The 27490-nt window shown below is 39.4% G+C and overlaps 1 protein-coding gene across 4 annotated transcripts in view; it reads left to right on the plus strand.

Moving 5' to 3' along the window:
- The window catches only part of LEO1 (LEO1 homolog, Paf1/RNA polymerase II complex component), a 37729-nt gene extending 14958 nt beyond the window's left edge, over positions 1 to 22771 (plus strand). The window contains exons 12-14 of one of the 4 annotated variants that reach the window (XR_004002257.1): positions 6172 to 6332; positions 6653 to 6709; positions 19358 to 22771. Coding sequence is in view for 2 of the 4 variants with exons in the window: in XM_030577176.1 (XP_030433036.1) it covers positions 6172 to 6273 (102 nt within the window). In the remaining 2 variants the exon portion in view is untranslated. Of the gene's footprint in view, positions 1 to 6171; positions 6420 to 6652; positions 6710 to 19357 lie in introns of those variants that run through there. The other 3 variants (XR_004002256.1, XM_030577177.1, XM_030577176.1) reach the window with 3 other exon arrangements.
- The last annotated feature ends 4719 nt before the right edge of the window (positions 22772 to 27490 follow it).

Raw genomic sequence — 27490 nt, forward strand, 5'->3', positions numbered from 1 at the left:
AAGGTTTCTGCCCCCCCCCCCTTTTTTTTTTTTTAAATCTCCTTAAAACTGTGATGGGATCTCTACCTCTAAACAATGCAAATTCCATCAAATATTGCACTGCAATGTCATAATTTTATTTCGAGTCAAAATGCTAGTGTAGGGTTCAAACACAGAACGTCCTGGCCCAGTAGTAAGAGCGCTACTGATAGAATTCTGCTGACATTTACATGATGGCCGCCTTGACTCTGTAGGTCGGAGAATATCTCTCTCTAGCACACCTATCTTAATGGTTTTTCAAGTTACTTGTTAGAGGTAAAAAGATGATTTTTGCACTTGAATGACATCTTGCTTAACCTTACCTTCCTCATTTCCTGTTAATTAGTAGTAGTTTTTTGGTGTATATTGATTTTATGTTCATTTAAGTGAGACAAATGTTATAATTCCATAATCTCACTTACTGAAATGTCAAAATTATATCTCAAAATGAATCTTGATTTCTATACAGTATAGCTTGCGGTGTGAAGTACGTGACCTTATAATATGGAAAATCTTTAATACATTGAAAGATTAAACTTTTATTCCTCCAAAAGTTATTTGAATGTGTATACTGCACATATATACGCTGTATCATGATGTATACCCCTGATCTGTAAAACCCTCATCAGGTGGATTTGTTTCCTAATCTTGTCCAAACTCAGTGACTAAAACTGGGATGTTGGTTAGGATTCCATTCTGTGTTGCTGTGTCTGAGAGAATTCCAATTACAGTGTTAGCAGAGTGGCATCTGTATTAAATAACTAAAAGGTACTGGGGTGTGGTAAAATAACTGAAAGCAAATCATTGAAAGCTTTGTTGTGTCAAAAATAAACACCATTGGAATATTTTTAAATTCGTTGACTGAATTTAGTGTTCTGGAAAGTGAGGCAATGTAAAAGCATTGTCCTTAGTTACACGTAGTCTGGGTATGTCCATATGTGCAAGTAACCCCATTTAATTATGTTAATGCCCTTATACCTGAACTGGAATTCCAGTCCTTTTTCTCCCTTGAGCAGATGTTAGCAATTGTTTCTTTTGTGATATGTGAACACAAAACTCATTTTTGTTTTGATCTCAGTTAGGCTTTGATTCTGGTTTCTCAGAGGTGAAAGAGTAGTGAGCTGGGAGCTACATCACCTTCCATTTTAAAACAATTTGATTTTAAGGCTGAAGTTCATAATATTGCCACATAGGGGTGCTCAAGCTTAAAAAAATGTTATGTGGCAGTGATGGATTATCATAACACACACTCTGAATGTTTATAAATATAGACTTAGAGGCATTTACCAATATATATCTTCATATGCAAAGCACGACACTCATCTGTCAAATACAGTAATACCTTACTGATCTGCACAGTGATGTTGGCTATCTGGTCAAACACAGAAACAAAAAAGACAGAAAAAACACAGAAACTAAAGTGCTTTGTCCAACATCATATTATCAAGTGATGCAGCATATTGAATAAAAGGCAAGTAGAATTCCCATTGATGTAACTTTGGGAAATTCTGTTGTACAGGAAAGTGAGCATTTTCGAAATACGTGTTCTAGATAGATGTCTTTGCGGATGCCTAGGTCAGATAGGGGTTGCCATTGAGATTCTAGGTTATAAGTATGTCAGTTTGTCATGTTGGATAAAGTTGAGCAGAAATGAGAGTTAATAGAATTCTTAAATCCCATGTTAGCTTTCACTGCTACTTAAACATTAATTTTAAAATAGCAGTGGTCCTTAAGTATAGTGGAAGAGAGGAGTACTATTACTGCATAAACCTGATGAGAGAGAAATTCAAGTAAGAAGCTTTCTCTTCCAAACAAATTCAGTTATTACATCAACAATTTTATTTGTTCATTGTATCAAAATTTAATTATTTTCCAATGTAAAATGTCTCCCATGATAGAAAATTCATTTTTCTCAAAACTGGTTAACACCAAATCAGGGAACATCATAAGGACAGGAAAAATACTCAAAACAGCTGATAAGTGTCTTGCAGGGAGGCTAACTGGCTGTAACAATGTTGTGCAGTTTTTCTGCTGACTGTTGGACTCTTGCCTGAATAAGAAATCCAGAACTAAGTTCTTTGGTTGAATGTGAGTTTTGACTGACTGAAGACTACACGGTTAGATACTCTCACTTGTCAAGTTAATGCGCTAAACTTATTCTCTTGGGCAGTGCTTCCATTATTCTGTGTCTTCTGTTAATTGTGTTTAAATATGTTCATGGGAAAATTGAAATGAGATGCTGTCTGGAAGTCTGACTTAAACTGATCAGGTCTGAAATATTTTTCCTAAAGTCAAAACTCCACTTACATTCAGCTTTGTGTTAGGGTACTAGAAAATTGGACATCCAACCTCTATCAAGACATTATTTTGTCACTTAGCAAACAGACCAAAATGGAAATACAGACTGATAAAACAAAATAGCTGAGTCGTAGTGTACATGAAAAAGGTATTTTTTTACAACAGCCTATGGGATAAACTAGGAAGCAGTTGGGAAAAATACTGGGGGTTGCTTGACCAATCAAAATTCATGCTTTTTTTTTTTTAATTCTGAAATTAAAGAATACTTTTAATTTTGTGTGCATAAATTCAGTTTTTGACCTAAGAATCCCACACTGTAGGTCATTTTCCACATTTGATAGTATATAACGTGCTTCAGAGGCTGGCACAATCCAGCTTGATGATACTTTACCATATTTCAGATGCAGAAATTTTAGTGATTTTATTCTTTGTAATTCTATCTGATGGTTTAGAACATTCTGTTGCATAGTAGTTTCTTAAAAACGGGTTTCCCTTTTTCCTATTGTATCTAATATTATACTGATTAAGTTTAAAAATCCTGTTTTTATTCTGAAATAGATTATTTTGAAGCATATATTTGACCAAAATGGTACTTAAGTTCAGTCTACAGTGTAAAATTAGAGGGATAGCCGTGTTAGTCTGGATCTGTAAAAAGCAACGAAGAATCCTGTGGCACCTTAAACATACATCTGTTAGTCTATAAGGTGCCACAGGACTCTTTGTTACTGTAAAATCGGCCATGTTTGCAGACTTGATTAAAATTGTTGTCCAACAATGTTTTTAATGCATAGTTCTGTATTGCGGTGTAGATTGGATGGGACCTAACCATGTTCTGGAGCAGGGGTCAGTAGCCTTTCGCATGCAGCTTGCCAGGGCCGGGCCAGTTTGTTTACCTGCCACTTCCGCAAGTTCAGCCGATTGCAGCTCCCACTGGCCGTGGTTCACCGCTCCAGGTCAATGGGGGTGGCGGGAAGCTGCGGCCAGCACATCCCTCGGCCTGTGTCGCTTCCCATTGGCCTCGGACAGCAAACAGTGGCCAGTGGGAGCTGCGATCTGCCAAATCTGCAGACGTGGCAGGTAAATAAACCAGCCTGGCCTGCCAGATTGCTTACCCTGGCGAGCTGCATGCCAAAGGTTCCCGACCCCTGTTCTAGAGTCTCTCTGAACTGGGGGCTTTAGCAAAATTCATGGATGTAGTTAATCTTTTTCACAGTGCATCATTAGACTGCATAACAATACAATCAACGGTCAGGATACTGAATCTTTGTATTATTTTGATTAGCCACTACTCCTTATTTCACTTTAGACTGATCAAGGTCTTTTCATTAGGGAGCATGGTTTCTGACTAGACCAAAGCTTGAAAAACACACTTGCCATTGATGAAAATGGTAACTCTGGCCAGTGAAATAATGCAGCAGGAAGTTGAGTTAGTTTCACTGCTCCTGGCTAGTGCCACCTTAGCACTAACTAAGAAGCTGACCAAATTCTTGTCAGTTTTACCAGACAGCTGCAAAAAAAGTTATGACCTTTGGGTCCAAGGGACTTGGACCTTTTTTAAACACAAGTTGTACTGATTTCACTTGTATGGACAGTCTTTAATCAGTTTGAGGGCTTTGTATCAATTTTGCTTAACTCGATTCCTTACTCACTTAAGCTTAAATTGATTATATAAGGTACTCTTAAACTGATTAAAGATTGTCCCCACAAGGAAGTTGTACTGATTAACTGCACCTGTTTCTAAACTGATTTAGTTAAATTGGTACAACTTCTTTCTGTTGGGGGCAGGCTCACTTCCTGTACTTTTCCCCCTCCTATGCCCAACCCAACAGTTTCCAGTTCTTCATGGATCTAATCAGATCACCTTAATTCAAATGATTTGAGCCTTCTTGTAAAGAGCTGTACTGAAGTTTTCCAGAATTTACTGTAGCTCCATGATTTTAAGCAGGTATTTAAATACTGATTTTTGGCCATCGATATTACTGGCATCTCGGCAAAGCAGGAAGAGACTTGTTTTACTGTCAGATAAAATTCATTTAACTTGCCTGCATCCTCTAATACTCCATCAAATTTTGGTTCATCATCCAAACTAGTTAATTTAAAGGTGGACCTCCCTGTTTTTCATTTTACAGATTTGCAAGAGATGGCCTTATCGCTCTTACAGGGGAGTTATTTGTTTTCAGTTCCTTATACTTTCTCTTGTGCCTTTTAATATGGACCTTTATTAAAGGATTTCTCAGTTTTATAATCTCAGTATATGATTATCTATTGTATCTATAATTAAAATAAGACAGACCGACAGGGGTATCCCTTTATAATTCATAATGCTTATGCAGTCTCATTAGTTGTGATTACATTATAATTTCTGATTCTCTGATTTGCTAAAAATACTTTGCATTTATGAAATTAGCACACTATTTTCCATGTATTTTGAAGAGATTTTCACAATCTCTCTCTCTCTGAGGTAAGTAAGAACAGTATTATTCCCATTTTATGGCTGGATAAACAGTCTGAGTATTGTTATAACTTGCTCAAAGTCAAGATCTGAGATGAGATCAGAAGTCATTGGTGTTTTGGTCCCAGGCTGTGGTCAGGCCACATTTTGGGGACAGCACTAAATGCAGTGGTCATCTTGCCATTTGCCATAAATGTATATCCTCTAGACCCAATGTTCAGCATTCTGTGTTTCCCTTTTTTTTTAAATCTCTTGATTTTTGTAGGACTTTACATCTCTGCTGAGACTTCAAGCTCTATTTGAGAGTTTTTCTCAAAATATTAGTTCTAGCTTTAGCATTACTGAACTTATTTAAAAAAAAAATTTTTTTATACAGTTATTTAAAAGTGCCTTTCTTCTTTTGCTCATTGGACATGTGTTAAGTCGGAACAGAAACTAGTTTACAATCCCATATGCTGAAAACACTAATGTCTTTTCCTTTTGTGTTCATCTGCAAAATTAAATTTGTTGTATTTGATAAGACATAATTTCAAACATGATGGTTGTTGCTGTTCTTTGGCAGACATATTGGCTGTTGAAAGATAGAACAATTTGTCAGCTATTAGTCTACATTTCCCCAGCAATATTAAGTCTGATAGTTACAAATACCTAGCAGAAATTGCTCTCCCTGTCCAAGTGCAAGACTAGAACTTTCACCTGGAGAAGAGCATACTCTCCAGTATTCCCCATGAAGTGAGGGTGGACAGACAGGCAACACACCTTTCTTACATCGGGATGTTTGTGGGACTCACTGACCATGCTCAGATTTTTTTGATGGTGTTTTCTGCTGCTCTCTATGGCATTCTGGTCTGTTAATGGCGGACTCTGCTAATGAGCAACAGTTTATTCTACAGACACTGAAGAGGACTTCCCCACGAAGAATTATCCGTACATTTTGTAGTCATGTAACATAGGGTTCTGTGTCCTGTCTGGGACAGGAGCCATAGCATTTGTGTGTGTGTGTTTGTTTTTTTTAAAGCATTGGTGGTATTTGCGCTTTCTGAGGATATTAACTTTTTGGTCTGGATCTAAAAACACCCAAGTGTTATAACTCTAGATGCTGCTTTGGAGTCCATGTTATGCATGTCTGCTTTCACACCAGGATCAAATTTGGCCCAGGAAGCAGTGTAATTGCACTATTGCAAGGCAATTGAATCTTTGATATGATTCTGTAAGATTGGCGAGTGTGTAGTGGAGGTTAGGAGTAATGTCAGGAGTACTCTCAGTGCTACTGATCATATAAAAATAAATCTTAAGACTGAGTATTATAAAAGGGGACTGACTGGAAGTTTTGTTTTTCTTCACAGAAATAAACTCAGTGAATTTTTCATTTTAACTTGAAATATATTATGTTCTGCCCTCAGGAAGGTGAACCTTCTGGAAAGAGGAAAGCAGAGGATGATGACAAAGCAAGTAAAAAGCACAAGAAATATGTGATCAGTGATGAAGAGGAAGATGATGATTAAAATTGGGAAAGCTGATGACTTTTTATATATATATAGTACAGTTCTTTTACAGCAAAGATGTAAGTAAATGTAATGTGCTTATTTTGATAAAGGAAACTTACACTGAGATCTGTAAGTCAGGTGTGAATAAATTTTTCTGAATGACATTTTAAAGATATTTCAATTTTATGGGTATGTTTATGTGCCCCGAAACGCACTACTGTTTTTTGTTTGTTTTTTTTAACCTGGTACAGTACACTTCACTTTTTAGAGTATTATGGTAACCAACTCCTCTGTCAGTTACATTGTTGATGTTAGCGCAGTGGGTCCAGGTCCATGACTCGAGTTTCTGGGGAGGCACAATGGTAATACAAATAATAAATAAAAATTGTTTTATCAGGAGGAGATTACTGGGTTCACCCTTCAAGATGTGTAAATGTTGCTAACAGTTTGCTTGGTAAGTTTCTGATACTGGTATTTTAACTCTTCAAGCTGTTATTTGATAATTAAAAATTGGCAGGATCTGGGAGTTTTACAGTTGAAAGCTGGCTTTTCTAAATATTCTTTGTTTACAGGACTATGGACAGTCAATAAGTATGCTGGTATATTTTGATGAATTAAATTATTTTTAATTAATTCTAGTAACCTGTTAAAATACTATAATTATAAAAAGGATTTATCTCTGAACTTAGGTCTGTAAATTGAAACATTGAGGTTTAATGGATTGATGGATATAGCAAAAATCTCTGGCTGGAGACCAAAAAGACTGTTCGTTTGGTTTGTTGGAGGAGAGTTGTCAGGGGAGAGATGTCATTTTTAAAGAGTTCTTGTGTGTTTATATGTAGGTAGTGAGAGGTTAATGTTTTCCACACTTTAGATGTAACTAAAAATTAGATACAAGAGAGAAAATGCAAGAATTTATGTAGAATAAAATAGTTGTTTTGTTCTGTAAGCTCATATCGTTTTGGGGGAAACTAGTGATTATTGCTCAGGCCTATTTTTTTGAGAGAACACTATATCTAGCTAGGAAACAAAGGAGAGAATGAGTGTCTTGGATAGAGCAATTAAAGACTTCAGGTTTTAATCATGACCTATAAATACCTTATCCTTTCTCTTTGACTGCACAATACCAGTTGTGGAGCAATGGAAGAATACAAACATAAAGACCATCTAGAACATTTCTCACTTCAGTTTTATAATTGGGTACTTCAGAGCAGCTGCCTGATAATCTGTATAGCTGTTTGATATACAGTATGTGGTTTTCCTACTGTGTGAAATGGTGGTAGATGTTGTCTATGGCCTGGTCTACACTACGCATTTAAACCGATTTTAGCAGCATTAAACCGATTTAACGCCGCACCCGTCCACACGATGAGGCCCTTTATATCGATATAAAGGGCTCTTTATATCGGTTTCTGTACTCCTCCCTGACGAGAGGAGTAGCGCTAAAATCGTTATTACCATATCGGATTAGGGTTAGTGTGGCGGCAAATCAATGGTATTGGCCTGCGGGCGGTATCCCACAGTGCACCGTTGTGACCGCTCTGGAAAGCAATCTGAACTCGGATGCAGTGGCCAGGTAGACAGGAAAAGCCCCGCGAACTTTTGAATTTCATTTCCTGTTTGCCCAGCATGGAGCTCTGATCAGCACGGGTGGCAATACAGTCTCAAATCCAAAAAAAGCTCCAGCATGGGCCGTACGGGAGATACTGGATCTGATCGCTGTATGGGGAGACAAATCTGTTCTATCAGAGCTCCGTTACAGAAGACTAAATGCCAAAGCGTTTGAAAAAAAATTTCCAAGCTACACTGTGCTGCGTGACAAGCGTAACGGAAAGCCAAAGAATCAAATGGACGCTCATGGAGGGAGGGAGGGGGTACTGAGGACTCCAGCTATCCCACAGTCCACAGCAGTCTCCGAAAAGTATTTGCATTCTTGGCTGAGCTCCCAATGCCTGTAGGTTCAAACACATTGTCTGGCGTGGTTCAGGGTATAGCTCGTCAATTTACTCCCCCCCGCCCCCCCGTGGAAAAAAAGGGAAAAAATCATTTGTTGACTTTTTTTAATGTCACCCTATGTGTACTGAATGCTCCTGGTAGACGCGATGCCGCGGCAATAAAGAGCAGTATCCGCTTCTCTTCCCTCCCCGGTGGCAGACGGTACAATATGCTTGATAGCTGCTGAGTATTCCTGGCTGGCCTCAGGTGAGGCTGGCTGGGGGCGCCTGGGTAAAAATAGGAATGATTCCCGGTCATTCCCAGTAGATGGTACAGAACGGCCAGTAATCGTCTTCATCATAGCAACTGGGGGCTGAGCTCCATCAGTCCCCTCCCTTTCATGTATAAAGAAAAGATTCTGTACTGCCTGGACTATAACAGCAGCGGGATGCTGGGCTCCTCTCCCCCACACCATTTAATGTCCTGCTTGGACTATCATAGCAGCTGGAGGCTGCCTCCCCCTCATTTTATCTCACTAACAAGTCATTGTTTCTTATTCCTGCATTCTTTATAACTTCATGACACAAATGGGGGGGACACTGCCACGGTAGCCCAGGAAGGTTGGGGGAGGAGGGAAGCAACGGGTGGGGTTGTTGCAGGGGCACCCCCCATGAATGGCATGCAGCTCATCATTTCTGTGGGATCTGACACGGAGTGGCTATGCTCTCTGGTTCTCTGATACACTGGTTCTCTAGTACACTTGCCCCATATTCTAGGCAAGACTGACTCTATTTTTAGATACCATAAAGGAGGGATTGACTCGGGGAGTCATTTCCATTTTTGCCTTTGCACCCCCGGCCGACCTCAGCCAGCGGCACCCATAGTAGCAGCAGAGGTACAGAACGACAGATAACCGTCATCTCATTGCCAATTTACAATGGCAGCAGACGGTACAGAACGACTGATAAATGAATGCTGCTGTGTAGCGCTGCAGTATCGCCTCTGTCAGCGGCATCCAGTACACATAAGGTGACAGTGACAAAAGGCAAAACAGGCTCCATGGTTGCCGTGCTATGATGTCTGCCAGGGCAATCCAGGGAAAAAGGGTGCGAAATGATTGTCTGCCGTTGCTTTCCCGGAGGAAGGAATGACTGACGACATTTACCCAGAACCACCCGCGACAATGATTTTTGCCCCATCAGGCACTGGGATCTCAACCCAGAATTCCAAGGGGCGGGGGAGACTGCAGGAACTATGGGATAGCTACGGAATAGCTACCCACAGTGCAATGCTCCAGAAATCAATGCTAGCCTCGGACTATGGACACACACCGCCGAATTAATGTGCTTAGTGTGGCCGCGTGCACTCGACTTTATACTATCTGTTTTACAAAACCAATTTATGTAAAATTGGAATAATCCCGTAGTGTAGACGTAACCCTAAGTGTGTTGCTCTTTCTTAACTGACTTTTCATGGAATCTGGTAAAGGTTGAATGTGATTGGAAGAGAAAACAGAGGGGGGGAAGGACTTGCTTAAAACCTTTCTTAACCAAAATCTATTAAATAATAAACCTTTCTTAGCAGCAAGAAATCTTTTTGTAACATAAATCCACCTAGTAAAGCAGGTTTATAAGAGATTATTAGTGATCTATTTCTTATTTAGTGAGATCCTGGCTTGGTATTAAGTAATAGATGGAAGAGGGTACAGTCTAAAGAACATTGTGCTTCCTAAAATTGTTGTCTTCTAGATACAAACTTTTAAAAATTTCTTGTTTCCTCTCATCTTAACCCTTAACCAATCTAGCACTCTGAAAGTCTTCCCCCACTTTGAGCGTTCTGTGCTTTTGCTTTCTAAGTTTAAAAAAAAAAACAAAAAAAAAACCCACACCAGAATTACTACCTTACACACACACTTTTGATCACTTAACACACAGAGAAATGGTTCTAATGACTTTTCCCTTTGTAATTGTAATGCTGCCTAAGAGTTCATTTGTTCCCTTAGGATTTTTCAAAATAACATCTCTTTAAATCTGCTAGAAATTTGACCTGGTAATCCATTTAGCTGTGTGACCTCAGCAGAGAGAGTGTCTCTCTCCATGGGATTACCTAGCTTTCACTTGTTCTTTTCTCAGAATAGAAGCCATCTGTAAAGGAGCAGTGGCTTAATTACATAATGTAGATGTAACATATGGTACTCCTGCTCTGTCATAAAAACTTCCCAATATACTTTCTCAACAGCGTGCCATTTCACTGATGTAGTTTTGCCTTAATACCAATTTAATATAAAAATGTAATGGATATTTTTATCTTTACTCCTTAGAGTGTACACTTTTTAATTTCAGAGGGGTAGCCGTGTTAGTCTGGATCTGTAAAAAGCCACAGAGTCCTTTGGCACCTTATAGACTTAACAGATGTATTGGAGCATAAGCTTTCGTGGGTGAATACCCACTTCATCAGATGCACTTTTTAATTTAATCACAGTGTTACACTAAATGATGACAAGGCTTTTAGTTAGAATCATAGACTTCAAGGTAAGAAGGGACCATTATGATCATCTAGTCTGACCTCCTGCACAATGCAGGTCACAGAATCTCACCCACCCACTCCTGAATCAAATCTATGTCTGAGCCATTGAAGTTCTCAAATCATGGTTTAAAGACTTCAAGGTGCAGAGAATCTTCCAGCAAGTGACCTGTGCCCCACGCTGCAGAGGAAGGTGAAAACCCTCCAGGGCTTCTGCCAATCTGCGCTGGAGGAAAATTCCTTCCCGACCCCAAATATGGCAATCAGCTAAACCCTGAGCATGTGGGCAAGACTCACCAGCCAGACACCCAGGAAAGAATTCTCTGTAGTAACTCAATCCCACCCTGTCTAATATCCCATCACAAGCCATTGGGCATATTTACTACTAGTAGTTAGATGAATTAATTGCCAAAATTAGGCTATCCCATTATACCATCCCCTCAATAAACTTATCATGCTTAGTCTTGAAGCCAGATATGTCTTGCCGCCACTACTCTCCTTGGAAGGCTGTTCCAGAACTTTACTCCTCTGATGGTTAGAAATCTTCGTCTAATTTCAAGTTGTTGTTATGTGTGATCCACTTCAGTTTACAAAATGCTCTCCTCCTTATGGCTTATTGTAATTTTAAATATTGGGATTTTTAAAAAAATAAATCTCATAACCCTATTTTCTATTGCTTTTTCATAAATGTCTCCTTTATACACTTATTAAAGCTTCATTGTCTCTGTTCTGCTTAGATTGTGTTTTATTAACCATACGTAATTAAGGCACTTTAGTGACGTTAGTCTTGTCCACAATGTCCATTAGTTGTAAGTCTTTCTTTAGCTTACATGGAGGCAATCTTTCCCATTCCTACCCTCTACAGTGAGTATGCTGCTTCTCTGTCGGACTTTGAGATGTTCAAGGAGAGTGAACATAGGTTGAACTATGTTGCGTCTATGCTACCTGCTCAGTATGCTTAGTAGAGATAGGATATTCAAACTAAGACTTGAGCCACATTAAGATCAGTTCTTGAAACAGATTTGTTTTAAGCTGTTCAGAGTACTAGGCTTTTCTAGTGAGTTTCAGGCAGTGTGCATGGGGCATAACATTTAAAAGGATGATTGAAAACTTCTCTCAGCTGTTTGGTGGTGTAAAAGTTATTCTGCATCCATTCATGCTGGACTGCAAAACCTTGTTACCTACATCATTTTTCAAGCCTGTTTCCTTTGTTGTAACCATTCTACTTAGGAGTACGCTGAGTTACGAAGTGGTGACTCTCCTAAGGTGTCACGATGACTTAATGCAGAGCAGGATACAGGAGTCCTGTCTCAGTCCCATACCTTGCCTTCTCCTAATATCTTCATACCATGACACAGCCTAAAATCAAGTCTTCAGGCTCTGACTATTGTTGAATTGCTAGAATTCTACCTGGGAATAATTGGGAGGGAAAACTCTTCTCACTTTCAGAAAGGAAATATTCTTACACTTGTTAGGCAGAGTGTGCTCGGACCATGTGATGTTCTGCATGTAGGACTATGTGACTTTAATACTTTAATGTTGCCTAGTGATGCCCTTTGACTTAAGCCTTTTTTTATACATGTTCAGACTTGAAAGGCTTACAGAAAAGCTGCAGACAAATATCGGTCACTAGCCTAAGTCTTAATTGCTTTAAAATTCTTGGGCATTCTGGACAATTATATAAGCCAAGTAGATAAGAAAACAATGTAAAATCAGTTCATTACTGAAATGGTTCTCTACTAGAAAGTTACAGGTTTTAACTTGCCTTTTTAAAAAGAAACTCAAACTGATAGATCTGATATTTTGCAGCAAGCCTGTCTCTCAATCTAATAGGCCCACATGGGGAGAAAGTCATCAAAAGCAGATATTTGTTTTTCTTGCATTATAAATTAATGTTTAAATGTAGAGATGGAAACTTACAGAGGCAATTTACCACTAAAGGTAACTTCCTTCCTTGTCTCTTGGATATGGGTCAAAATTCCATGGGCGAGATAGCATTAATGTTGCTATTAGGGCTATCGGATTACCTGACTACTTTATTTTATATGTACTATAAAGTGGCAAGGTAAATATAAAGTTGTTGTTTAAGGCTATGGGAGTATTGTTAGCTAGCAAAATTCTGTATCCAATGTTGACTGAATCAGATTAAATATAATTTATATTTTGTTTCACACTTTCCTGTTCCTCTGTGAATATTTCACTTCAGAATTTTTATTCTATTGTGTTTGGAAAAAGCCACTATTATCATCCTGGCAAAGTGTGTATGGGTTTTATATTTATTTTTTGTGTTTTTTATTTTTGTCTGCTACTACATAAAGAGACTAGGAAAACATTGTCCCACCGAAGGGACACTTCTGTAATGGAAACACTTACTAATCTGCAGATTCAGGCCATTTGGAGATTTAGGGAAAATTGCTGATGGATGGAGAAGGCATGCCTTTATTTTCAATAAATTATAATAATTTAGTGTTAAAGCTTTTGGCGCTCGAAAACTAAAACGTGGATATTTTAAGTGTTTAATACATTTATATTAGTGCATGGAAATCCCAGTTGTTGGCCTCAAAGGAGTTGCATGTCTGAGATAGAGAATCCTTCTGTAGCTACTAGTCCACTGTAGATGCAAGTCCCTGGCTTTTTTTTCCATCACTTGTGCAGCCAACAGCTTGGATTTTTGTTTAAACAAGGCGTATGATGTGATCTCATTAAATTGTGTGAACTTACTATCTCCCTTTTCTATTTTTTTTAGATTATAGCAACGTGCGATTTGGGTCACGTTACACTTTGCACAGGAAGGTGTGCCTTCCAGAGACAGGAATGAGGGCCCAAGCCAAAAGGGCAGGGCTCCAACATGCATTTTTTTCACAAGATTGCCTGGAAAAGAAACAAATGCCAAAACTGAAGTTGTGTAACTTAAAACTGACCCTGGGCAGTTCTAGCTTGTACGTTCCACTATTCGTATCTGATAATGCTAGAGAAATTCTTTGCTTTCTCACAAACAAGCCAATCCTTAGGGACATGGCTAACCTGGTTAGGGCCCCCACATTGCCTTTCTTTAAAGGAAGATGAATCCCGTGCAGTTTTCTTGGAGAGGGCCTTATTTTTTTAGATTATATATTGTTAGCATAGGGCCAAGTAAACCTTCCATTATACTCCATTTTCCCATGCTTATAGATTTATGAAATTTACATCTTGGACTGATATTTTCCATGCGTGTGTCTCTGCTAATGTCTCTTTTGCATGGAGGAGCGAAACAGGCAGGATTTTTTTCTGCAGGAGGAGTTTGTACAGAATGCTGTCAGCCTTTGTTTTGGGTGTTGTGGATGATATTAAAATGCTGCTTCTGTACATGTCCTGTAGTCTGGAAGGTGAAATTAGATTCTGAATGAGCAATGGTAAAAATAGTTGAGTAGTTTCAGTCAGTATACCAATTTCCATCTGTAATTCTTCCCAGGGATTCTGTGAACAACCTTTTGGCTACAGTTGGTATTGGTTCTCTCTTCTTGGAAATTAAACCAGTCATTTCTTTGAATAGGCAGTGGAATTTTAGTATGGTGTAATAAACACATGATATTATAGGGCTGTGTGGAACTAGAAATCTTGGCCTAAATGTTTTGACTAATTTATGTAATTCAAAAGGTACCAGAAGATGTAAGACTTCTGAAAACAGCTCAGTCCATTTCCAGCACAAACACAGACGAAACCTTTTTCTTATACGTGGACTTAACAAGTGAACATTACTGGGGAAATGTCAATTTTTTTTTAACAACAGAGATCAAATTTGGTCATGCAACACATAGGATAAAGGGGCTTAATCCAGTTTCAACAAACTATATTTAAAGCTGTATTGGGCATAAGAAGATCGAGACTTTGAGATTATAGTTTTAAGAAAATACCATTAGCCTTTTTCCAGTCAAGTCATGTATAAAGATTGTGTGAAAATCTTATAATGGGTCACATTTTAGTGGTTTAGGGTTGAGTGGATAGCAGCATCAACTGACAGTGCCCCAACTTCGAAGTCAGTCTTGGAAGATAGGAGCTGAGGAAGCAGCTTTCTGTTGTTTCTGATGGACTCAGTGATGGACACTTTAAGGTGTCTGGTACTTTTGACTGAGACGTGTGCCAACACAAGATACAGTTTGCTGAGATAAAGCAGTGAGCTACCAAAGTAAATATATGAGATTCCAAACTCGTTGAACTTTTGGCATTCAGTTTAGTATGTAGGTTACATCCTGGAACAAAATCTGGGTACAGCTTGTAAGGCATATTAGATCTTCTAGTGAAATCTCATGGCGGAGTTGTAAAAGGCTGAAAAATGTGATTTATAATGGAAACCACCAACTTAGCCTTGACTTATTACTATGTGCCTAGGCAAAGCTATAAAAATGAAAGGTTTGTTTTAGATAGCATGAGATACAAGTCCTTTTAAAACACGGAAAAATAAGATTTTATCCTCTTAGATCTGTTCTAAGGATAGAACATTCTGTTGATGGGGAGGACAGAAAAGCCAAGTAGTCCTTTCAATGGAAAATATGAAAATGCTAATCCTTCTAAGGTAAAGTGTGTTGGTATAAATCAATGCCAGCTTTCCATTTGACTTTTCTTTAAATCTGTGAAAGCAAATGCGTCTTCATTTCAGCTTCAGTTCTCAGAACTGGACATCTGAGTGTGTGTGACCACAGACGCTGCTCATTATCGTTTCATTAATAAGCAGCAGGTTTAAAATGAACAAAAGGAAGTATTTCTTTATACAGTCAATGTGTGGAACTCTCTGCCAGAGGATGTTGTGGAGTCCAAGACTATAACAAGGTTCAAAAAAGAACCAGATAAATTCATAAAGGATAGGTCCATCAGTAGCTATTAGCCAAAATGGGCGGGGATGGTGTTTTTTAGCCTCGGTTTTGCCAGAAGCTGGGAATGGGTGATCGAGGATGGATCATTTGATGATTACCTGTTCTATTCATTCTCTCTGCAGCACCTTGCATTGGCTGCTGTCGGAAGGCAGGATACTGGGCTAGATGGACCATTGGGGTCTGACCCAGTATGGTATTCAGATCTGAGCTTTTGGTTTGGGTCCATGTCTAATGCAAGTTTAAATTAAACACTTAAAGTTAAATTAAACATTTGTATGATGTTATAATCCATCATGGAAAACAGATAAGCTACACCACACACACAGAATTCTGGGTACTATTACAGCCCATCACGTAGTCCTGATTTGTTCTATAGGATAGTAACTAGCTGTAAGTAGAGAAGTGTATTTTGGCAGCTATTGAAATCTACAGAGCTAAAGTGTTTAGTTGTGACCCACGTGGGGGCAATGAGACACATTCCCCTTATACTATTTACTTATAGTTACTATTTTAATAATGGGCATAGTTAATTTAAATTATAGAAAAATAGTAAAGTATTGAAACTTGAGGCAGAAGTTAAGGAATAAAAAAATCAAATATCATTTGTAGGCCAGTAAAGGATTTTCTCCCATTACTGGGCAGGACGTGCCCTGTGATGATGGTATGTGATCCAGCACTTTTCATACATCTAAATACCCTTGCTTCAATAACAGAAATAACTTTCCATCTAACTGTGTTAGTGGTGCTGCTGTGGCTGGTTGTCAGGTATGCGTGTGCAGGGCCATATATATATATAGGTAGCATAGGTGCAAGACTCACATTGGCAGTGGGTTTCTGCTCTTGGAGTAGAATAGGGACGAGAGTGTAGCAGGTGATGTCAGTACCTAAGAAGATGTTTTCAAAGGTCAGTGGCTAATGCACATCTTCTGTCCGATCCAGAGGCTAGTGTTTACTAGTAGATCTAGTGGACTGTTTTTGCTCTCCAAGTCAGATGGGTAGAGGTTATTCCTCTTGTGAAACAAATTATACAAGTATTCCCATGGGGCAGATTAACAATTGCAAGATTCCCTTGAAGTTTAATACCTAAGAGTAAAGCTCTGGAACTCTCCATGTAAGCCATGCTTTCATAAGGAATTCTTATGAATGTAGAGTTAATTGTGTGCACGCGTTAGTTATGCAACTTCATGCCCATTTCCAGAATCTCATGCCATTGTATTTCAAATAATGAAGATTGGCAAGTTGCATGGTTTTCGATTCAATACATACTCATAGATAATACAGGTGTGAACTTTAGCTGCTGAATAATCAACCCAGTGACCAATATCTCTGTGCTTTGTTTCTCTTGTGTATGTCCAGCAACGTCAAGTTCTAGAGAACAGTTATGAGAAATCTCCCTTGCTGAGTGACTCATCCGTACTAATTTTTTGGGCTGATACATTCCTTTTCTGGCAGTGGCTTTTGTTATGGGGAACTTAGCCTTCCAACTTCAATGAGCTAATTAAAATGGTGGGGAGAGGAGCAGGCAGAAGTGGGAATAGTGTTTTGTGCATTTTTCCAGTCCCACCCCAGATGTTCCATGTAAACTTTAAGCTTTTAGAACATCAAATAGGTACTAATTGCGCTTGACACAGATGAAAAATTTCCCTACGCCTCATGATAAAAATGTTTTGTGACCTGTGATCCCCAGTTAAGTGGGCTGGAGTTGAGAACATCTTACTACTCTGTCCTGTTTGATCTCTCAGAATGAAAGAGGATTATACTGACTCCAGCATCTGGGCTACTACTTCCCAAACATTGTAATATCTGCATTCAATCAGTCAGGTGGACTCCTGCTTATGCATGCCTTCTTCAAGGCATGTATAAAATAATGCTAGCCACTTATATGATGTGAGGCAAGCCCCCTTCATTGTATGCGGGAATACCTGATGTGAGACTTGAACTATATGGTAGTTAAGCACTTTGTAAAGCATGTGGAGCTAGCCATTTGTCATAGAGGCCTTTTGTTCCGTTGGCTCCTCTATAGTACATCTTACTTTAATTCTAGTTCACTATTCTCCCTGACGTCAGCTGTAGTGATGTTCAGATGGGTAGGACAATATGAGCTGCTCTGTAATCTGAGAACAAACGTCTATTTATCAAGTTTGCTTAACGTATTTCTGGATTTGCTCCAGGCTGACTATGTAAATGAATAATGTGCCCCTTGATACCACAGCAGTACATGCATTAGAAATGCTTACAGTTATACATAGCAGGGACTTCATAACAACCTAGATGTTCAGCTCAGACAACTAATATTTTCCACATGATACCATATTATACAAAGGTGTAACATACATACACATTACATTTGACAATCCAGATATAGTTAATAGAAAATGAGAGTGCCCATTTTTGCAGCTTTTTATACAGTAGATGTAAAATCAAATCTTTGTAATGGGCGTGTAAAAGCCTTTCAGAATGAAAAGGAAAAATCCATTTTGGTTGTAAACACCCCTTTTTCCATACCTCTCATGCTTTGTAGAAATAAACTCCACTACCTGTGTATCTATTGTAGGGACATCCTCACCGGCCCATGTGGATAAAGGTGTAAGGAAAGTGAGGGGAGAGTTCACAGAACCAAGCCAAAAGCCTGCATAAAATACTCTTGCTAAACGGTCAGGGATAGCTGGGACTTGCTTTTGACTATGTTCTTGATTTCTGCGGTTGGTGCATGATGGAAGAAGCATCTGGCCTGTGACCCTGCTAATGGAAGGCTTGGTTGATTGTCCTGGTTCTATTGAACACCAAAAACCATAATCCCCCAATAGAGTGGGAGGGAACATGTATTTAGTGAACAAGTTATTTTGATGCTTGCTTGGTAACCACTCTTTGAGCCAGCCTTTATCCATTTTTTGCCTTGCTTTCCCAAAATAACTTACTCAACTTCATCAGATTTTCTAAGGCTGCATTTGTTTTCAATGAAACTTTTTGTTCGTGTACATAGCAGTAATTAATACAAAATTAAATTGCTGCAGGGTAAGCAACAAATTGTTTTTAATTTGGTTAGGAAATAAGTAGAATCATTTTCTTCCGAATTCATTTTAAGGTGGAAAGTCAAGTAGGACAGTCCCTTTATCTCCTGCTCTTAATGTTGATTTAACAATCAAGAAAAACATATCCATTATAAGGCAGTGTTAAGCATTCAGTCAGGTCACTCTACACTCTCGACTGATCATAGACTCTTCATGTTCATGCATGAGGTTCTCTAACAGTGCTTTTTTGGAGGGGAAATCTTAATTTTATAGAGATTTTTTAAAAAATTGCACACACCTTTCTATACAGACCATTTTTAAATACATGATTGTGTAGCACCAATGTCCAGGAAATAAATTCTCACAGTACATCAAAGCTAAAATGTCTGTTGGAAGAGAGCAACTTCCAGAGGTCAAGTCCTTGTCTGTATTACAGAAATTGATCTCATTTGTTCAGTTTTTATGATTTAACATTTATGTTGCAATACTGCCTGCACACCAAAGGTCATCACCCTACTATGCTAGATGCTGTACAGATATTTTCAGCACTTTTCACTAAAACTCTGATTAAAAACTGGTTCTGGTACTCTGCACTAGGGCTCATTCCTTTCAACAACAGCGAAACTGAAACTGCAGAGGTTTTTTGTAAACTTTCCCAGCATAGAGAGGGCCCAAGTATCTTTCATTAAAGAAGCTCTGCTTCCAGCTTTCTTCTGTCTTTAAGTGTGGTAGCTGTTGACTCAAGATTTTTGACTGATTTTTTTTTTTTTTTTTTTTTTTCAGTGAGAGAAGACCCAAACAGCAAGGTCATAGATCAAACCAGCACATAGAACTGCACCTGGAAACTACTACAGACTATGAAGCACAGGTGTAGCATATCCTCTGCAGTAACTAAGCAAGCAAGTTGCCTCATTCTGCATAGTGGTTTTCAGTGGTAGCCCTCCATCAGGCATGTTGCTGCAATCCAGTCTTGAGGCATGAATTAACTATGGGAAAGTAAAAAATCTGAAATAAACTATTCCATCCAAATTCAGATGAAAGAAAGAACTTGATCAGTTCTGGTATCTGGGCTTCCAAAAGTGCCTGAGGAACCAACACTGCCTTGTTTGCAAACTTGGATTTAAAAATGGAGGAAAAGATTTTCATACGTGATTAGAGATTTGAAGTGTGTTCTGCTTTTAGGTGCCCAACTTGACACATCTTTAAAGGACTCTAATTTTCAGATGGTGTGACATATCCCCAGGATATACTCTGGAAGTGTGGGACTGCTGTGCCCCCTGTCTCCAGCCTAGGCTGTCTCTAACAATGCTGCGCTAGTGACAAGCAGCAAAACTCCTCCAGGTGCTGTGATTACTGAGTCAACAACTCACAGGGACATACCCAGCTAAAATTGCATGAATGCTTTATCAGCCAATTATACAGAGAGAGACACCAGCAAATCTCCCCAGCCTTGCACTCCTGTTTCAAAATCTTTTCTTGAACAGTGCAAACTCATTAATTAGTTCATCGCTTTGTCAAAGGAAAGTGGACATGCACCAGCCTTTGTAATCTGAGCAGATTCCCCAAGCACTTCAACCAAAAACACACTGTTTTAGATAAAATATAAAAATAAGTTTATTAACCACAGAAAGATAGATGTCAAGTGATTATAAGTGTTAGGCACAGAGGTCAAAGTTGGTTGCATCAGAAATAAAAATAGAATCACAGTCTAAATTCTAACTGGCTAAGCAAGTTTTGAATCAAGCAGTTTTTCTCACCCAAATAGATGTTACAGGCAGCTCAGTTCTGAATACACAGACTGAATTTTCTTCTGAGCCTGGGACCAATTTCTCCAATTCAAAGTCTTTGTCTTCCAAATGATTTTCCTGGTGTTGAGATGGGGGAGGAGAGAGGCCAAGTGGTGATGTCACTGACCCTCATTTATACTTTCTCTCCATGTACTAGAAAGATCCTAGCCAGGACATGGGGGTTAGGTAGCTCCCATTGTGTACGTGCCCTCTCTGAGGAATCTCTGGGAGAGTCGATTCTTCTTGATGGTCCATCAACACCTATCTGGCTAATCTAGATATAAATCTGTCATGTCAACCTGTTGCTCCTTTGTTGCCACTGAAAGGCTAGCTGTGGCCATTTCCCACTTACCACACACTTCTGAAACAAACGTATTGCAATACTTCATAACTTTACTACCCTGTTGAATGGTCTATACTGTCATTGTATGTGATGTTCAACAGATCAAGGCTTTGATGATACTTCACAAGGCATACTTTGTACAAAATATCTCGTAATCCTATCACAGTGGTGAATATGGGGGCTCCAGGTTGCTATTTTGGGAGACAGACTGTCACAGTGGGTGCTCAGCGCTTTCTGAAATTGCATCTGTTTGAGGTGTGGCAATTTGGGCATTCAAGAGCTAATGCACCAAAAGTCACTAGACACGGGAAAATCCTGATCTACATCTTAGTGTGTGCGTGCACACCAAACCCAACTAACTCCTGACAATCTCTTCTCCATATACCTTCTAATTATGGAATTCCCTTTAATATATCCGGACTCACCAGCAAATGGATCCACTAAGTACCTGTTGAAGAGTCACAGGCCCCTTGTTTGGAGGCATGCTGGTGTCTGTACTACATAGTATTAACTTCTTTGGCTCAGCACCTGAGAACTGGTGGAGCTCTATGCAATGGTTTTGCTGGGTGATTTATTACTTTCTTGACATGCACAATTGTTAGAGCATATATTGTACCTTGGCTACAGGACTCCAAAGGCATATAGAAAGGGGTCTTGTACTACCCAAAGTTGAGAGACATTGACCATTACTTTTCACAGCTGAAAAAATGTTACTGTTGGTGCGAAGGGAATTAACTGAGTGAGGTGGGATAGGGAATCACAAATAAGTATCCAGGCCCTACTCATCTAACTAGATTATAGTGTGATTTCAGATATACCGAAATATAGTTGTCAAACAAAAGGATTCTTTTTGGTGATATTTCAGGAGCTGAACCCAAATAGTGTTTTTATTAAAATTAGACTTTTTCAGTCATTTGTTAACAAAAAAGCTGCAGAAAACAAACTGAAAAGCCTGAACTCTCAACAAAAGATATTAGCACATTTAGCAATTCTATTTTAAGGTGAGGGAAGATGAAATAAACCAACAATGAAAAATGAAATGAGTGCAAACAATGATCTGTGCCCATGTGTGTAAGTGCACACGTGATCTGTGCACTTTCACCCTACTGGAACTATTAAGTTGTGTGCATTACCTATCTCAATAGCCTCATAACCTTACTTTTGTATCTTTGTCCTCTTCTCCTACCCCCTCCCAGCTCTGTTTCCTTCCCAGTGTCTTTTTCTGTCAGTGCATTTTGTCTAAAAGCTAGATTGTAAACTCTTTACTGACCAAAACTTGTGACTTGATCGTGTTTTGCTGGCCTATTTGAAATGTGTTTCTAGGTCTGACTCAAATCCGTAATGGACAAGTGTCCCTCTCACAAAACCACTCACAACAACTGACATTTACTAGCAGCACTGTTGGCATGACAAAAATTGAGTGGGCATACAGGCAGCTCTGACTCTCTTTCTCCCCCATTGAGATTATATCTCCAGGGCAAAGTGGAGGCACATGACTGGAATAGTAGAGAAAGCTGCATTGCAACTGTCCATACTGAACCTGTTTTTGCGGTTAAATACAGGCCAGCACTCTCCAAGACTGTTGTGGGCACTAGATCCCTCATTTCACAAAGCAATGAAAGTTAAGCTCTGTCAAGGACAGTTTGGCTATATAAAGGCATGAGATCTAGAAGATAATCATGCTGGAGAAGGGTAAGCTATGTGAACACTCAGGGGAATTGAGGGTGAACATGGTGGAAGGCCTCCTATACATAAACTTACACATGGATAATCTGGTGTGGTAAGGTGGCAAGCTGGCAAGATAGCATTAGTTGTCAGTCTTGGTTTGCTTGACCATTTAAATAGCTAACCTTTTTGTAATAATGAATCTCTTTTTGCAGATTCCAAAGCCAGAAAAGACCATTGTGATCAGCTAGTCTGACATCCTGTGTATAACACAGGTCACAAAACTTCCCCAAAATAATTCCTAGAGTAGATCTTTTGGAAAAATGCCAATCTTCTTTTTAAAATGGCCGATGGATAAAGAATCTACTATGACTCTTAATAAATTGTTCCAGTGCCTAATTACCCACATTGTCAAAAATATATGCTTTATTTCTGATCTGAATTTGTCTGGCTTCAACTTCCAACCACTGGATTGTTTTATACTTTTCTCTGCTAGATTGAAGAGCCCATTAGGAAATATTTGTTCCCCATGTAGACACTTATAAATTGCCATCGCATCACCCCTTAATCTTCTCTTTGGTAAACAAAATAGATTGTGCTCAGAAGGCAAGGTTTTTTTTAATCTTTTAATCATTCTTGTGGCTTTTCTTGGAACCTTCTCCCATTTATCACCATCCTTGAATTGTGGGCTCCTACTGAGGATTCCCCTGTTTATGCATCCCAGGATCACATTAGCTCTTTTGGTCACAGTGTCACATTTGGAACTCATGGTCAGCTGGTTATCCACCATGACTACCAACTTTTTTAGAGTCACTGCTTCCCAGATAAAGTCCCCGTTTCTGTAAGTATGGCCTACCGTTCTTTGTCCCTAGATGCATACATTTATATTTAGCTGTTTTAAAATGTATATTGTTTGCTTGCCCCAAGTTTACCAAGCAATCCGGATTGGTGTGAATCAGTGACCTGTTCTTTTCATTATTTACCACCCACGCCCAGTTTTTGGATCATCTGCAAACTTTATCAATGCTGATTTTATGTTTTTCTTCCAGGTCATTGAAAAAAATGTTAAATAGCATACAGCCAAGAACCAATCCCTGTGGTATCCCATTTGAAACGCAACCACTTTATGACAATTGCCTGTTTTGCAATTATATTTTGAGGGCTATCCGTTTTAATCCGTTTAATGCATCATGTTAATTTTATATCATTCTAGTTTTTAATCAAAATGTCATATGGCACCAAGTCAAATACCTTATAGTTGTCTAAGTATATTCCATAAAGACTATTATCTTTGTCAACCAATCTTGTAATCTCATCCAAAAGGTATCAAGTTAATTTCACGTGATCTATCAACAAAACCATGTTGATTTATGTTAATTACATTACCCTCTTTTAATTCTTTTATTAGTTGAGTCCCATATTAGCTGCTCCATTATTTTGCCCAGGGTTGATGTCAGGCTGGCAAACCTATAATTACCTGAGTTATTCTTTTTACCTTTTTTAAAAAGTGGCACAACATGAGCTTTCTTCCAATCATCTGGAACTTCCCCAGTGCTCCCAGGCTTACTGAAAATCAACGTTAATCAAATCAGCAAACTCCTCCGCCAGCTCTTTTTGGGATCTCACATTTCCATATTGTTGAACTGTACTTTTTCTACATATGAAGTGCTGGAAATTATTAATATTTATATAATGCCCAAAGTCTGAAAGGTGCTGTACAGACAAAAGACAAAACTCCTGCCCCAAACAAGTTAGTCAAGCCTGCAATTGGATCCAGGCATGAGACCCATTGACTTCATTGGGATCCAGAGTCCCATAGGATCCACCTATGTGGATCAGATCACAAGATGAAGACATGACTTAAATGAAGACCAGGTAATGGGATTGGGTGCTACAGTTTTTGGATGCCCAACTTTGAGACACCAAAGATCTGAATTTCAGAAGTGCTAAGCTGTTTTGGGTCCCATTGACCTTACCTGCAGTTGTGAATTGTCAACACTTCTGAAAAATCATACCTTGAGGCTTACTTGGGACTTAATGATGCATAGGTCTTATGCCCTCTGCACAAGGGTGAATTTCATAGGCCATGTTTATAAGCATTAGGCTGGGTAGCAGGGGAGTGGATTGGTCACAGCACAGAAAAATGAGGTCATTTGGAGTTGGGGTTGGACATGTGAAATATCTTTACAGTGTTGACCTGACCCAGGTTAGTGGTGTTGGCAGGGTTTTGATGCTAAAAAGCTTAAATCACTGCCTTGGGCTGGTTGCAACTAGTCTGTGTCATTGTTCATCAGTTTTTAGAGCTTCAGAAGGGAACAGGGCAGATTAGGAGAAGCTTTTAACACGGAAAGTTCTTGTCTTTGTGCAGCGTTTTGGTTCTTGTGACCTGTCTCCATAGCAGGAAGCTATGCAGCTTTGGTTAAACCTGTTACATGTAACTTTATTATTGTATGTTAAACAGTTTCTGCAATAGTAGCAGCACTAAGCAGGCGTGAAATCTGCTGTTGTCAGATACCAAGCTGGTACGGTGCCAGTTTGTTCATGCATTTGAGAGCTGCTCCTGCAGCTGAACAGTAGCTGGCAGCTTTCCTGCCTTGTCACGTGTGCTGCAGCATTCTCTGACTGCCCCGTGAACTGATTCATGAGACCAAAATAATACACAGGGTTTATTAAGGACACCGCTGATACATTGATATGATCATGGGGCACAGAGAAATCATATTCTACATGCAGTTCTGAGTTGGGAGTCAAGTGTTGTTCATGCTACATGTGAAGGAAATTTATATTGTGATCTAAGGGCCCTGGAAACAATGTATTAGAGTCTATACTGAAACAATGATTGTCCAAAGCCATCCTGGAACAACCTAAACAGACAGTTTCAGCCAATATTTTAACAAGAGGATCTCACAAGCTGTATTCCTTATAACCGATGTCGAAGGGCAGGAATGCCTGTACTGCGACGTGGGGAGGTGAAGAAGTGGGGAATCTGTCCATTTGTTTTTCCAGTTCAGTACAAATCACGGGTGGCCCCATCACTGAGCAAACAGGCTTCTGTTCTGCTGCACTTTTGCTAGAACTATTTACACTTTGCTCCAAAAACATACCTTGAGTATGTGCAGGGTTAGGAATGACCCACTGTTTATCATTTGAAGATAGCCAGTGGGGCAACTGGGGGAAGAGATTTAAGATTTTTGAGCACTCTGGGCTATTTTCTCCTGGTAATATATGTGGTGGTTTTGTTTTTTTGTGAGGTATTGGGGCGAGAGGGGTTTCCTAGTTATCTATGGTGAACTACTTTCCATAGCAGGATATGTCATGTAAATCCTCCTTCCATGCTAGACCTGTCAAACTATTTGTTTATGAATGTTTGTTACTTACAAAGGTAGCTCCTTTTTTCAGTTATTGGGTATTCCACTTTAGAACTCCTCACATTATCCAGTGCAATTTCTTCCTTTCCTGTTTTCTTTTATGTAGTCCCATTTCTTTGACATTTGGTTCCCCAAAACTTATAGTGGGATCAAAGCTATACCCTGCTTTTTCACACCAGGTATCAGCTTTTGGTCTAAGTGTGTATTCACCAAAGGGTTTAATCACATCAGTTCATTCCTGAATCATAAAATCATAGAAATGTAGGGCTGGATGGGACTTCAGGAGTTCATCTAGTCCATCCTCCCGCACTGCGGTAGGACTAAGTAAGCTAGACCATCCCTGACAGGTGTTTGTCCAACCTGTTCTTAAAAACCTCCAGTGACGGGGCTTCCGCAATCTCCCTTGGAAGCTTATTCCAGAGCTTAACTAACCTTATAGTTCAAAAGTTTTTCTTAATATCTAATCTGAATCTCCCTTAGTGTACACTAAACTGATTGCTTCCTGTCCTACCCCTACTCTGCTTTCCTCTATTTCCATTAGTAACCAAAAAACAAGTTTTTTTTCCTAACCTTTCTTCCTTCCACCATGCCCCACCCGTCCTGACCTCAGTGGGTCAAGGGTTAACGTGATCCTGAGTCTCACTAATCATGACTGCCATTAACTGCTGGTATTTAGAGCAGCAGCCTTTTGCGACATGGACTATGATCTATTTCCTTTCCTTGCTCTTCTGCTGGTCTGGCCTGTTCTTTCATTTTGATTTATAACAATACATGAGGGTGTGTTAATGGAAAAACCTGGAAGGGACAAGTAGTGTATGCACAGACAGCTGCGCTCAGGGAGAGTGTGCATCCAGCTGCTTCGATTTCCGTGTACGTACTGCATTAGGGCTTAGAGGAGCAAGTGGAGCATGCATTTAATTTATAAATGTCCTTTCTAACCCATCACAATGTTGCTTGCTCTCTCTAGAGAATATGCCCTCAAGGGGCCCGTTGACTCAACAAAAATAATGGTGGTCATCAGAGCTGATCTCATACTCCAAAAATAATCCGTCAAATTATTCAATGAACATTGCTGTTGCTCATCACATAACATATTAGACCAGCTTTGCTAACTGGTGCACTGTTATATAAAACCTTGCTAAAGAGGGGACTTAGAGATTTGCTTCTCCTAACTAACAGCTGTGGCAGAGTGCAGAGGCCTTGCCTGAACACCGGCTAGCAGAGCTAAATCCCCAGGTATGTCTCTCTCTCAGGTGTACAGAGTGGAGCAGTGAAGTGGGGCTGGAGGTTGGGCAGGTGTTCAGAGCACTAACAGGATCCAATAGGGAGGAGCTGGTAGAGGCAGAGCTTCCCAGCCAGTAGCTTAATGATAAGGTTGTGGCCAAAGGCAGGGAGGGTTATAAATGGCTCACCCTCACTTCAAAGTTGTGGGGAGAAAAGCCTCTGTGATGAAATAGTGTTTTGTTGTTGTGGTCAAGCAGGCCCATAGAAGAACCATGCATTTGCCTATCAAAGTGAAGCAATTGTATCAAAGGACTCACTGTAGCAAGAAACTTAACTGAGAGTCAAGCCACTGGTTTCTCTTTCCCTACCCAAAGGCTCTAACTGACTTCACAGGAAGCAGGGCAAGGCGCATAGAAATGAAGACCTGTATTCTCCCCTGCCTTGCCCTTGTATAGTCATTTATATCTCTGCAAAGTGGATACAGAATGCTACCATTTTGAGCTAACTGCAATATACACTCGTCATCATA

Source organism: Gopherus evgoodei, chromosome 10 (assembly GCF_007399415.2).
Source record: "Gopherus evgoodei ecotype Sinaloan lineage chromosome 10, rGopEvg1_v1.p, whole genome shotgun sequence".
NCBI lineage: Eukaryota > Metazoa > Chordata > Testudines > Testudinidae > Gopherus > Gopherus evgoodei.